This window comes from Orbicella faveolata, unplaced genomic scaffold (genome assembly GCF_042242905.1).
Source record: "Orbicella faveolata isolate gen_17 unplaced genomic scaffold, um_ofav_v1 contig_25, whole genome shotgun sequence".
In the NCBI taxonomy this organism is placed as follows: Eukaryota; Metazoa; Cnidaria; class Anthozoa; order Scleractinia; family Merulinidae; genus Orbicella; species Orbicella faveolata.
In genome coordinates, this window is record NW_028301553.1 from 23,247,501 (window position 1) to 23,262,356 (window position 14,856).

At 37.6% G+C, this 14,856-nt stretch overlaps 1 protein-coding gene across 1 annotated transcript in view; it reads left to right on the top strand.

Annotated features, from left to right (window-relative positions):
• Nucleotides 1-14,856, top strand: part of LOC110041541 (uncharacterized) — a 38,739-nt gene that overhangs the window by 9,484 nt on the left and 14,399 nt on the right. Inside the window, exons 3-7 of the mRNA XM_089294448.1 lie at nt 9,163-9,429; nt 10,592-10,831; nt 11,533-11,630; nt 12,127-12,185; nt 12,803-12,993. Coding sequence (XP_089150574.1) covers nt 9,163-9,429; nt 10,592-10,831; nt 11,533-11,630; nt 12,127-12,185; nt 12,803-12,993 — 855 coding nt within the window. The remainder of the gene's footprint in view (nt 1-9,162; nt 9,430-10,591; nt 10,832-11,532; nt 11,631-12,126; nt 12,186-12,802; nt 12,994-14,856) is intronic.

Genomic DNA, 14,856 nt, shown 5'->3' on the forward strand with positions numbered 1-14,856 from the left:
GATACACGCGGATTAAACGTATACTATCGACGCATAAAACCTCCTATTGACAAGACTATTGGTAAGACATTTAAGAGAGAAAACGCGAACGTTTTACGTGGACTTCTCTCGTCCCGTTTTCAAGATGGCGGTCCCGCCACTTACCCGCATTAAAATTCAACAACAATACACGATAACGCGCGCACAAACTAAACCAGATAATGCACACAGACAAAAAATAACCACAAACTGTACACACCTACACTAAGTTAGTGAACAACCTCTGTTGTCCTTCTTCGATGGCGTAATCTGAATAGGCTACTCTAGGCGCTCGCTCGTTGCTACGTGACGTCACAGTGGTAGCGATGAATCTGTCACGAATCAATACCGGAAAACAATAGAGTCACCCCCTCCCTCCTGGTTCCCTGAGTTCCTGATTCTCTCCCTACTAAATATTCTCCACGTCTGCCAAGACCATAATTTTTAAGCTGTCATTTCAGAGTTTAGTGTTATTCCTGGTCAACTATTTAAGAAGTCAAGAATTACTTTGTTTTCTAACCTTAGAAAAAAATATGTTGTAAATATTCTTACCATTGATCAACAACATCGGACTGACCGCGCGGGAGGCGGGAGGCTGATTTGTGTAATCACGACCATGATTACTGACAGAATTGGACAGCACGGATTCCTATCAACTGTTAAGTAAAATCGGAGAGAAAGACGCAAATTGTAGCCTGTTAACGGGCTCTCTTGTCAAGGATGGGGCGAAGCTCCCACTCCATTTCGCCATCGACCACCTCACTCTCAGCCAGTTCCATCTCGGCCTTTCCAGCCGCGATCAGACCCTTCCAGCCGGAGCCTGTTCACAGACTACGGTAAATGGTTTTATTTAAATAATATTATTTAATTATATACCGCTAGTTTCGAACTTCTGACTAGGCAGAAAAGGAACCGCATTTTGAAACCTGTTCTAAAGATTAAAAGTTTACTTTGAAAAGTCAATGCTTCGAGGTTTTGTTACGAATTCATTCAATTGAGTTTTGAGTAGAAATAAACTCGAGGAGAGGGGTTTATGGGCAGCGGACCAATCGCTTTGATTTACCCATGGGGTAGGCCGTAAATTAACACGATTATGTTTATGTTTTCGCGACAGAAAAAGTTGTAAGTTCTAACTATTTCAATAATAAATGTACTATTTCTTTTTCTAATTTCACTGTTTGTTCGTTAACGTCAGTGTTCCGTAAACCGTTGCTAGAAAGAAAGAGGTCAGAGATACCACCTTCAAAATCTTCACGAAACTTGATTCAGTTTGAGAACAAACCTTGCTAAGAAGGCCTCCGATCACGCGTCTTTTTGAATAAGTAAGTAACGAATGACAGAACTGAATATTTAAACTGGTGATGCCCTGATAATATACTGAGTGGCTGCCCAAAGGAAGTCAATAGGCGCGGTTATATATTCCACTCAGCTTTTACAGGAGCTATGATGTTACCATAGAAAATTCACTGACCTGGAAAGCTGAGAAGACAAAACAACTAATGTTAATCAATTAATACACTTTGTTTTTCCTGATCTTATTAAAGTCTCTAAGCAAAACAATGGTTAAGTCATCACTGCCAGTGTGACGTCACGTTTCGCTTGGATGAAATTCAAAATGGCGCCCAATGGGTGAATATGAGGAGGTTGAAAAAATCCAGAATTTCGCTCGGATATTCTACCCCATTTGCTTAGGTTCGTTAATATTGTGGTTTATATTATATCGAGGAGCCTTTATTTGGTACTTTTGTAAGCCAAAACTATTCAATAGGTAGATAATTTCAGCGAGAACTTTCTGTTTTGAAGCAAATTGGTCAAACAAAACTGTTAGCTGATTGACGTTTCGAGGCCCACTGCATGGCGAAGCAGAGCCCTTTTGACACAGGAATAGGAGGTTCGACGAAGGGTATACTTGGCTTCGTGTATGTGGAATTTCAGTTCTTCAGTGCCCGTGGTTTATCTCATCAATCCCTTCAAAGTGCAAAGAGTGGCTGTGTGGAAAGAACAGCCATGTACTTTCCATGTTTCAGATAGGCAGATTAGGTAAGTTTTCACCTTTGTCGTACTACAGTTTACATTTAGAGCAATATCCGTAATTTGGTTAATATTTATAGCTTGATTAGTAATTAGGTTCTATTTTAGTTTTTTATAGTCTTCTTTTATATGCTAGGTCTGCAACAAACATTATAAATAGTTGTGCCATTCACATGAAAACCCAGCCTAGGTCCTGGCCGGGGGCCTATAAATTGTGCCTAGCTTTTCCCTGATTTCTAGTTTGGAATTGGATATTTTAAAAGTTGATGAACGTTGTTAATCCAATAGATCCATCAGAATCTATCGATTTGCAAGATCATAATCAGCCAATACTTCCCTTTTGTTCATCTAAAAAGTTGTATCCCACTGTAAACAGGTTATTAAGACTGCCTGCCTGTAAAAATTAGACAAATTCTTAATTTCGCGGCAAGGGTCGAAAATTCGATTTCGCTCATATTCCTATGGTAGATAGGCTAGGGCATGACAAAAACTACTGGATAGTTTTTTTGGCAAAATATCCTTTAATTTCAAAGAAATATGCAAATTACCAAATTCCGTTAAAGTCGTCATTTGGCGCACCATTTTATTAAACAAGTTTGAGAGCCTCGCATGCAAAACCACATCATTCTTCCGTCTTTAAAACACTCAAATATTTTTGTGCAATGTTTAAATGTGTACTGGGTTGATTTTAGGGAATGCTGCGTTGTCTTTTTGGGTGCAAAACAGTTAAATTTCGAAGACATGTATTTCATTCACTGAAAAGTACTTCCTAAAAACAATTGATTTTCACCATGTGCGAAACCTTCAAATGGATTAAGCTTCTGGTGGTTGAATCGCGGAAGGATGGTCTACAGATTCCTGTAAAAATTTCTTTGGGCAAATGATTGTGAGCGACATAAGAGCTCTTCAAAGTACGTCAAAAATGCAGATATTTGACCATCTGTCGTGAAATTTCAATTTACGGGTTAGACATATTTTAGCAAGCGCCACATGTCTTGAGCTATATTAAGTTGAAATAGACACAGAGCTGATAATTTCGAAATGTTCTAACCTTATTTGCCGTAAAAGGCAGGTCCAAAAGCCGATTTGACGTGTTTCTGTCACCATTCGTCGCACATAAAGCAGAAGTTTGCTTTTGTTTTACACAACGTCCGATGTACATCGCCAACCGTCAACTTATTTAATGGTCGAATACCATGAATCTATGACCCTCTTTCGACAAATATGATCACCACTGCATCCAAGTCAAAAACGACTAAGTTATTTGTAGATAGTTGCTTGTTTTGCACTACACCAAAATATTACGAAATTCAACCATTTTTACACAAGTATAACAGAACATCGACCAATGAAGACACAAAACAGAGCAAAAGAGGGGAAATTTTCTGAAGCTAATATCAAGGTTTTCAGCGCTGACTGCTATCACACTAACCTCAAATAAGACCTCTAACAATGGACCAGGCAAGGCATGTATGGTTAGATATGGTCAGAGTGAGAGCGTAGCTGCTAAGCATACTGAAGGAGAATGAAGTTTATGGACCTCCAGTGTCTGAGAGAGAAATTGATTCAGTCAATGAATCATTCCTTTATTTGGTAATGCAGGTTTTATGAAAAAAGCCTTCATTCGGTGTCAAAAAAATGGCATATTTATATAATATTTTTCCGTGGACATTATCTGTTCTGAGAAGAAAGGAACAGATAATGTCCAAGGACAACTGAATATTCGAGCATACTTTTAAGGTCAAGTGGAAGATATTGTGTTTATTATCCCTCAAATATTTTTAGTAATGCACGGAATCTGCTTCAAGATTTGAAATTGGGGAATACCACTCCACTGAGGAATATTTCACAGTTGTAGCTGGAGCATTTAGTCGCATGACGCAATTTGTTAGACAAATGAGTTGCGAACGAAAAATATTTGATTGATTTAATGGTACATATAGTCGTAATTGAAACTATATAAGGCTTATGTGGATCTTTTTAGAGCAGGAGATGATTATAAAAGTGGAATAAATAAAAAGAACTAATAGGCATAAAAATTGTTTGAATTAATAAATATAATTAATAAGAATAAATGTGTGATTGTCTTTACAGCATTTCAGCACTCTAACACATTTCTTAGCATTTGCTGTCCATTATTTTGAGGGCTATGCAGCAAATATCAATTTGGAGACATTTAGTGGAGGGTTGCTTTTAAGTTGGAATATGATGGGAACTTAAAGGGATGAAAAGACTACAATGCAGCCTTGAGGGGTAAGAAATAGGAGCCATTACAACAAGGCAATGCAGGACAGTTGCAGCATCATTCAAGTTGTGGCATATGACAAAAGATAAGTCATAAAGCAAAATTGATGTCACCATAAATGAAATATTTAAATGCTATATTTTACACCAAAATTTTTTTTAGATTTTTTATTTATTTTTTTTATAGTTTATTTTATTGATAAAAATATATTACAATATTGTAACAAATTACAAAAGTAGTGCAAAAAAGAGGGTTCTTACAACTGATAATACACTAATAAAAAATAGTCGATAATGTATACGATAATAAATATTACAAACAATATGTCTCTCTAGCTTTGTACAAATGTATATAGCTGGGGGAAAGGGCAACATAGTCACGTCAACTCATTTGTCTATTTTAAGCTGGATCATAAATTTGGATATGAATTCAGAAGTATCTTTTTTTTTTTGCATTGTTTTGCAAGGATAGTGGTATTGCTTTGCATATAACAGAAGAAGACGCAAATCCTTTGTTTGGTTATCAGAAAGATTGGTGTTTGGTGTTGGTAAATTGAGAAAGCATTGTAGCGAGGTTAGGCTGACATTGATTTGGTGTAAATTATTGAACCATTGAAGCCGGTGACCCGTCACATAATTTCAAGAGAGATTGACAATCAAAGAATGCATGTTCAATAGAGTCATTTTCACCGCACAGAACACATTTGACACAGTCAGTTATTCCAAATCGATTAAGTTCTTTATTAGTGACTAGCATTCTGTGCAACAACTTGAAATAGAATTGTCTTAACTTATTATCCCGAGTGATTTTATAATTGTATTGGATACAGTTCACCCAACTGTCAGTAACTTCAGGACAATTTTTCCGCCATGATTTAATAGCAGTAGGTTCTGTTCTGATTTTCTCTACAAAAAGTTTATAAAACTGCTTGCAGAAAGTTTTCTTTAAATTGAGAGTGATATCTTTAGATAGTTGGAAATCAAAGTTCTCGCAAATTGAATTCAGCTCCCCAAGGTCCATATGAACCGATGCGTAACTTTTGAGATAAGCGGGGATAGCTGAGGTGATTTGGTAGTATTGCAGAAAGTTAACTTTGATGTTATATTTATCGCTGAATTCTTGTGGTGAAAGATAATTACCTTGATTGTTCAGCAAGTCTTGCACAAAAAGAACATTACTTTCCCGCCACGCCTTCCAAAGGACCGATTTGTTTTCCATAGTTATATCTCTGTTGTTCCACAAGATGAATTCGCGTTTCAAGGGATCTTCGTAATTGCTACGCCGTTCGTGAAAGTGATCAAGGAGTTCTCAATAAAAGAGAGGGATTTTTCTGTCTAATTTCTCGACACTGTAATTACAGTTTAGAAGAAAAAAGAGCCCGCCATGTTTATCGAAGTAGTAATTAGGGATTGCCGTCCAGGTGTCATGAGTGTTATTTAAGAGTCTACTTATCCAACTGAGACGTAGCGCTTTTATAACAGTCCTGACGCAGGGAAAGCTTAGCCCACCCTTAGATAAGGGGCGGAACAGAACCTGTCGCTTGATATTATCTCTCTTATTCTTCCATGGGTTTGTTGTATCGCTGTTTCTCGGACAGAAAGCGTGGAGGCAGTATAAATTAGCTGAGACAAACCTAGAGATTTTGCTAGCATAGTTCTTCCAAAGAGCGTCAGGTCCCGCGACCGCCATATATTAAGCTTCGTTTCCATTTTCTTTATTTTGACATAAAAATTATTGTTGTTATTGGCAGCTGCATCGTGGGAAAGGTAAGTTCCAAAGAATTTTATGGGATCTTTTGGACACTGGAATTTTAAAGGTTCTATCTTATTTTTGCTCGAAGCACCGATCCACAAGGCTTTGGTTTTCTTTTTATTTAATTGCAAACCGGACAATACTCCAAATAAGTTAACTATATTCGTGGCATTTCTAAGTGACGTAGTATCTTTAAGAATCAGTGTTGTATCATCCGCGTTCTGTCCACTTGGTAGTTCGATGCCCCAGCAGAGTTGATTTTGGCGTATTTTGAGGGCTAGCATTTCGACCGCTAACACAAACAAGAGAAAACTCAAGGGACACCCTTGACGGACACCTCGAAAGACTTTGAAGTAATTAGTTATGAAACCCGCATTCATCACGCCACTTTCAACATTATTATAAAGAATGGATATCCGTTTTGTAATATTTGGAGCAAAGTTGTATAATTCAATACACATGTGGATAAAAATTCCATTCAATGGCGTTGAAGGCCTTACGAAAATCAATAATATATTTTACACCAAAATTTTACACCAAAATGTAAGTGATAAAAAGAAAACCAAAAACAACTTACTCAGGCAAACTCTAATTTTAACTTTGTTATAAATTTGAAAACCACAGCAATGAACACCGCAATTGCAGTGGACAGCATTAAGTCAGCAGTTGAAACTTGATAGGAAAAAAAGCCAACAAACCTTCACAACAAAAGCCAACAAATAAAGCTGCTGTACGATTAAAGCCAACAAATTTCACCATGCAGCGGACACAGTTACAACAAAAAAGGCAAACGAAGTTGAAACACAAAGGATTGAATTCAAAGGCCTGATAATTACTAACAAAGGTGCTCAAAATCCGATCACATCGCAGGGAAATATTGGTGGAAATCAAGAAAAAAACAACATCCCAACACTCAAACGGATTGGTGAGAGGAACAGCTGGTTCAATCTACACAGAAAGACACGCAGATTAAACGTATGTTATCAATGCATAAAACCTCCTATCAGCAAGATTATTGGTAAGACATTTAAGAGAGAAAACGCGAGCGTTTTACGTTGACTTCTCTCGTCCCGTTTTCAAGATGGCGGTCCCGCCACTTACCCGCAACAAAATTCAACAAGAATACACGATTACGCGCGCGCAAAACTAAAACAGATAATGTACACAGACAAAAAGCAACAACAAACTGTACACATCTACACTTAGCGAGCAAAAGCGATATTAGGCCTGTTATTTGTCTTTCTTAACTTCTGTTGGCCGTAATCTCAGTAGGCTACTCGAAGCGCTCACTCGTTGCTATGTGACGTCACACTGGCAGCGATGAGTCGGTCTCGAATCAATACCGGAAAACAAGAGTCAACCCCCTCCCTCCTTACACACATACATAATCTTCTTTGTGCCTAAGTGGCACATAAGGCCGTAATAGTTCACTGGCTAAGGTCTGCAGCATATGCTTTTCTTACGTGGTAGGGTCGCTGGTTCTGCGCATCCTGGGTTTGAGACTAGGCAGTGGAAAAATATTACTAACATATCGTTTGGCTAAAAAAGGCTAAAAAGATATGTGAGTACTCTTTGGCTTTCCAGCTGCATTCCAAGTTTCGTCTCGGTCCTTGCATTGCTGTTTGGGTTACTGTTCAAGAACCCTCCCAGAAAGTCCCTTCTAATTAACACGTTTTAAACTACCCTTTATCAGATCATTATTCTGGGATCCATACGAGGGGGTAAATAACCAACAAGGGACTTAAACACCAGCTAGGTTATATCAAGAGAAGATCAAAGTACTTATCTTGATCTTCTCTTGGTTATATTCATTTTATAATCACTGCCAAGAAGGGATGAAAACATTGTTTTACTTACATCTTAAGTCTCTTTCTCTAGTGTGTTTTGTTTGGCCGCACAAATCTAGCGACTAAAGATTTAGTTACTTTCTTGGTTAACAAGAAGCTCAAGTGTAAAGTTGAGAAAGTCACGTGAGTCACAATACTCGAGTGACTCGTGTGACTACTATTGCAACGTTAGCAATCACTTATTAATCAAGAAAGCATTTAAAAATGTAACCGACAGATTATACATTACACAGAACAAGGTACCTTAACAGCAGAAGTGGTGAAGAAAATAGTCTGCGTTTGCTAGTCATCGAACCAGTCATGTAGGAACAGCGTTATTATTAGACGGTTTTGATTAGCCGCAAATTACGCTCAAATTTCGTTGATTTGAATAGCGACACAATCGAGCAAAAAGAAAAAACAAATGAACCCTAGATAGTAGCCAATAAAAATCGTCTGTTCTAATGACTAGCATTCGTACTTCTCCAGCAGGACTGGTCAGGTCACGAACAGACTGAAATTATTTAATTCGTACGGTGATTATATTATTATTCTCTGGTTGCCATTGTTTCTCGTTTATCGCACTGCAAGCTATTTTTACAGTTACGCTTTTCCCCACGAGTAAATTTCACTTATAAGGTAGCAGTGCTCGCCACAGCTAAATGACTGCTCGAAAACCAAATTCCCGGGCAGGAACCTGTTGTGATTTACCTACTCGCTTTGAGAGATCTTACTCAGGCGTAAACAATTTCGGGGTTGGTAATGGTTCTAAGGGAAAGGCCAGAAGGCACGTCCTCCGTCCTGTTTAGAGCAATAATTCTCCCCACTCACCCCTATTATAAGCAGTTCTTGATCCGTCGCTGCTTCGCCTGTGTTCGCAGTTACTCTGACGTCAGAATTCATATTCTATTCTATACTTTGGAAGAGAGGGCACCCCTCACTCCAATCCACCTTGTTATCAGACTCTACATGAAAACGCCAACAGGGATTTTTCAGCCATGTAATATCTCGAAAAGCATTAAGACCTGTCTGAGCGTCAGAGATACGGTACTGTGCGTAATTATATTATTACATTATTCATTATCATCATCATCATCATCATCATTATATATTATCAATATTATTGTTGCTGTTGCTGTTGTTGTTGTTGTTGTTGTTGTTGTTGTTGTTATTATTATCGGTTTCTGCCAAGCTAACTAATGTCAGCCCAGACTTTGCTTCAAACATGACTTTGCCTTGAGATTACGTACATGTAATAGTAAAGCTTCACTGTGTGCCTGCTTTTATCAGTTCCAGCGAGCCTTACCAATGTAAGTCGCGACCAGACTGTGCGTGAAGAGTCAAACATGCAGTTAATGTGTGAAGCAACTGGTAGACCAACACCAAACATCACCTGGACCAGAGTGCTGGAGGATGGTAGTAATGGTGAAGTACTGCACCAGGGTGTAACTTGGGATTTTTCAAACATCAGCAGAACTGGCGCTGGAACATACCGCTGTACAGCTTACAACGGATTTGGAAATCCAGTTGACTACCAAATTAAAGTAAATGTAATATGTAAGTATTTCACGTGTCCGAAACATTGTTTACAAACAGGAAGACTGTACCCTGGTTTAGCAATCAGCCAAGCACAGTTCATGTATTTAATGCAACCAATTTATCTGCGTCTTGCATTCATAGCATCAGAGACTCAGCTCGTCCTATTGGACGTCTTTATAACTTTTGATAAAACCTTTCGCGAAAAATCTAGCTTAAAAACGTTACATGCACGTGTAAGAGGTCCCTGAAATAAAAGAAAAAACCTATAAAAAATTCCCCCTGCAATCTTCCAATTCTGTTTCTAAGGACTCTCAGTATATTGTAGTTTTGACATTTGACTACAAGCAGCATTTAATGTAGGGGGAGGAAAAAAACGAAGTTATCGCAAAATAGCATAAATCAACGAAAATACCTCAACTATTTTGTTCAGAATCTGAATACTTGGGTTTTCTGGATACAATCGATATTCTTCTTGTTTAATAAAAAGACGAGTAATTTCGCAGTCACTACCTTTCGACCGTCGTTACTTTCGAACCGTCGCTACCGAAATATACAATGACATTTTATAGGCTTCTTTAGGAGGTTCCTCCCTTTGGACATTAACTGTTTCTCTAAGCCCACAGTTTTCCTCGAGCTTCGCTTTTAGACGATAGTTCACTTCTTCGCCCGGCAGAACAGATAATATCCGGGGACAAATATCGGAGCCTGTAATCCATCAAATATTTTCGCTCGCGCGCGGTTTGTTTAACGCGTTACGTGACTGAATATTTCCCAGCTAAAACTGGGAAATATCCGAGCGATATTCCCCAATTTTCAAGACCGCGCGTGTTGCGAAAAACATTTAAAGGATAATAAACACAATAGCCTCCGTTTGGCGCGAAAATATCCTAGGATATTTGTCCTTGGACATTAGCTCTTCTTCAAAGCTCACAGTTTCACTTCAAAAAACAGATTATGTCAGCATACAAATATCCGAGCATTTTCCCGCGCCAAATAGAGGCTATTGATTATATATTTTCGCGCCAAATAGGGAATATTGTTTATATGTTTGCGCGCCAAATAGAGGCTATGGTTCATTTAAAACTGGTGTTCTTAAACTGACTGCTGGAAAAGCTGTAACCATAGTTATAGTTAGGTTTGTCAGTTTTCATTCTCTAAGCCTCTGTCATTAATCTTGTAGATCCTGCCGAGATTGTTAAACTTGTAAGTGAACATGAAGTTGCAGCACAACAAAGTGTTTCACTTGACTGTCAAGCAGAAGGAAATCCTCAGCCTAGTTATACTTGGACACCATGTGATCCACAGCAAAGTGTGTGTCAGAAGAACGTGCTACGTTTTCAGTCCAGTGACAGAAGTGTCTACGCGTTCACCTGCAAAGTAACAAATAACCTGGGCAGTGATAAAAGAAGTATCGTTCTTTGTAAGTTAGTAAGAAAAAAAGTACTTTTTGTTTTGTATTATCATGTCCTCTCCTGTTTCTCCCTTTGCCCTTTAGGTTTTGTTGCATTGACTTGGCCAGCGCAGTAAATGTTTGCTTCTTACAATAGTTGACGTGGACTTTCTTAGTCTCACAATGACACACAAGAACCATCTATTTTTAAATTGGTGACAGGCTTAAAAGATGCAGCATTTAATTTACAACCAAGCTATAAATTGCTTTCATTGCAAAGTTAGGGAGCTGAAAATATTCAATATCTTTTTTAAATATATTATCAAATCAAAGTATTGCTTCAGCAAATTAAATTCTCAATTTCCTATTATCGTTATAGAAAAGACACTTATTGATTGTTAACTGTTTATATTAGTACAGATATGCTTTGATAGCTGAATTAGTAAGCTGGAGTAAGAAATTAGCCTTTCGCCGCAACCAGACCTCTTTCTACTGTAACTTCTTGTTATAGTTAGCAGATATTAATATGAAGGTTGTAGTGTTTTACTCTCTCCCTTCAAGAAACGACAACAACAACAATAGAAACGAAAAATGACTGAGGCAAGTGCCTCGGTTTTTCTGTTACTAGCTACGGTCCTGTGCTTGGATTGACCTGAGGGTCTAAAATTGTTTGCATGTATTTGGTTGTATACGAAAGGTACATTTTCTCTCGCTGACTGTTGTTTTATTAGTCATAGCAAGTGATGTAATCAACGTGACCCTGGTTATCACGAGTGAAGAGTACACTGATGGGGAATACAATCAACTATGGGAGAAACTCAGCAAAACGGTAGCTAACTTGTTTATGTAAGACACTTGAAGCTCCAAACCTTATAATGCTGTCACCCTTAGGAAATAGCAAGATTCAAGACCGTTGATACATAGTGAGTGGGCCTGTGAATTGGCATACAGGCCAGGCAGCAGCTGGCAGGCAGAGCGACAATTTGACACACAAATTAACTTTATCAGTCGGACAAATTGATGGACAGCTTGACCGAGGGACAGTTCGTAATCACATTTTGAATAGTTGGAATGCTTTGTAGTGAAAGTGACACTGTTAATTATAGAAACGAAGGAACGACGTTATCGATGTTGTGCTTTGTTACGCCAAGTTTTTTTACAAATTAAATTATTTGTCTTGGCAACTTTTTTAGCAGTTTTTAGCGGAAAGCGTTTTTTAATTATTTTTCTTTGGTAATTAATATTGAACATGTTCATTGAATTAGGTCTTTTGAAAATGTATAAGATAAATATTAACAACGGTTCATTTAAAATGTTCATTTCAGATAGACGAGGTCTTTGCTGGTAAACTGGGCTATGAAAGTGTGCAACTGAAAAGTATCAGGTATTCAAACAGTTTCAGATTGACTTCTTAACCTTCAAGAATTTTCCTTTGCACATACATTTTGGGCGGAAAACTTATAGGTCTTCTCGGCACGTCAGGAAGAGCGTGCGAAAACGAGTCTAAAATGTCCTACTACGAGAGGTCAGCGGCTGTAGATCGTAGACATTCGTAACGCTCCAATGCGCTATGTGTCTGCTAGTAAACTCGCATTTTTTCGACTCTTAATGTCATATAAACCAATAATAAACCAATACTAAACTGTAAAAGCAGTTATTTTCATTAAGAACTTAAGCAAATCTCGAGGTATTTTCGGCCTCGCTTCGTGAGATTTCTCCGAAATCTTCCAAAAAGTCACTGACCATCTTACACACCCGGTGACACAGTGGTGACTGGCTAAAGCCAGTAACCGCAAAACTCGAGCCACGGGTTTACAAACTTATCTGTTTATCCACTGGGACATGTTTACGGTCAAATAAAAATAAGTCCACTTTAGCATTTGTTTAAATGCTTCGTTTTGTAAGAGATTCGACCATCTGAAAATTTGTGAAAATAATTTCCCGTTATTCAGTTTGGTCACCAGATAAGTTTGTACTTATGGTTTTCCTTTTTCTTCCAAGGTGTGGAAGTGTTATTGTTGACCTGGCCCTGAAGTTCAGTTCAACTGTAACAGAAAGCGAAGTACTCTTTATACTTCGCGATGCTGCTAACAGTGGAGGGTTTCAAGATTTCAATGTGAGTGCCATAACAGATACACGAGACATTGGGGTAACATCCACCATGGCCACAACACCTACCAGCTCATCTGACAGTATGTTACCAAATCATTAACATTTTGTCCTGTGAATTTGTTAAAGTAATGTGATCTGTTTTTTAGATGCCTTAGCTAATTATTAAGTAGTCACGTGGCGATGCTTGTATTTTATGGTTAACTTTATTTTACGATTCGGCCAGCAAGTCGGATATGTGTATAAAAGTCTTCAAAAATGAGATCAGATAATGATGGCACTCTCATACTACATGAGCTTCATCTATTTTGTACTGTGAAGATATCTAGTGACTTTACAAAAAGTGTCAAGCACCAGGAAATTAATACATTTAAGTGCAGATGATTTTGTGTTTGCCAAGTTCGCACCAAAAGGAACTTAATACTTTGCTACACCTTGTAAATCTCGCTTAAAACAATAACCTACAGACAAACAGAAAGAAGGATTGATGGAAAAAAGGACAGAATGATGCCAAGTTCGGAAAGCTAGGCAGACAGACAGACAGACAGTAAGACATATTTGCCATGCTTAACACAAAGCATGCGAAATACGTTTGCTTTCAAAGAGATCTGATGACGTTTTTTATCATATTATAGTAACAGTTCAAGTATCCGGGGATTGGTCGGAGTTTCGTGATTCCTTTGCCTCTCAACGAGATCGGCAAAATATTATTTGGAATAATAAGGAAATTCGTATCGAAAAAAGACCAGTCTTCTACAAAAAGTATTTTGAGGCGGGAGTGATTCGTATCCAAGACCTACATTTTGATTTAACTATAAATGACGCACTCAGTCTGACAAGATAGCCAATATTAGTTATTTGCAATGGGCTGGCCTTCGCCATTCTATACCGTCCTTTTTAAAGAATATCATTTCCTGTCCATCTTTAGCTCCTCCATCCTTCTTTATTGACGACAACATCTTCGACGTCAGAAAAAAGAAATCAAAAGACTATTACTCACTTCTTGTTCGCAAAATAGCACAATTGCCTAATATCATAAACAAACTGCAGAACGATTTTAACTTTTCTATCGATCAGCTGAGACAAATCTTCAGTCTGCCACACTGTTGTTCTTGAGTCTTATGTGAAAGGATTTCAATTCAAAGTGCTCAACTCTATTCTGTACACTAATTCAAAATTACACAAAATAGGCTTTAAAACAGACGATCTATGTTCATTTTGCAAGGCAGAACCGGAAACTTTATACCACCTACTTTATCATTGCTCCTTTGTTAAACGATTCTGGAGTGAGTTTCAAGGTTACTGGCACCAAATCTCAAATCAGCAGGTTCATCTTTCCCTCCAAGATGTTTTATTTGGAATATTATCCAAACCATGCCCTTTACTCAACTTACTGAACTATTCTATAATCATTGGTAAACTACTTATATGGGACTGCAGAAGATGCCAAATTCAACCCACAATTCAAGGATTTCGTACTAAAATTGCCATCAAATATGAAACGGAAAGTAAGATCAAAAAGAAAGATTATTTTTAAAAAAGTGGGTACTAATCCCAAATTAATTTATGTATTATTTCTTTTTCTTTGTTAATCACGTAGATGGCGTTATTATTATTTGAACTTTTTGAACAGCATGACAACTGTAACTGTTGTTGTTGTTTTTTTTTCTCTTTTTCTTTCTTCTTTTTGCATTGTTAAAAGCACAAAGCTAATTAAAATATTCTCCCTTCTGTTGTATCTCTTAATTTTCAAGCTTTGTAGTATTGTTAGTATTAATTTTTGTGAGCAATGTAATCGCGTTTGTATATTTCATGTGAATATTCTATTAGTAAATAATCTCGGTACTGTTAGTTAATATATAAGTGTGTTCCTCATCATTGTATATTGTAGAGTTGTTATCGTAAGCTAATTATATATTTATTTTTGATTGTAAGTTAATTGTAGA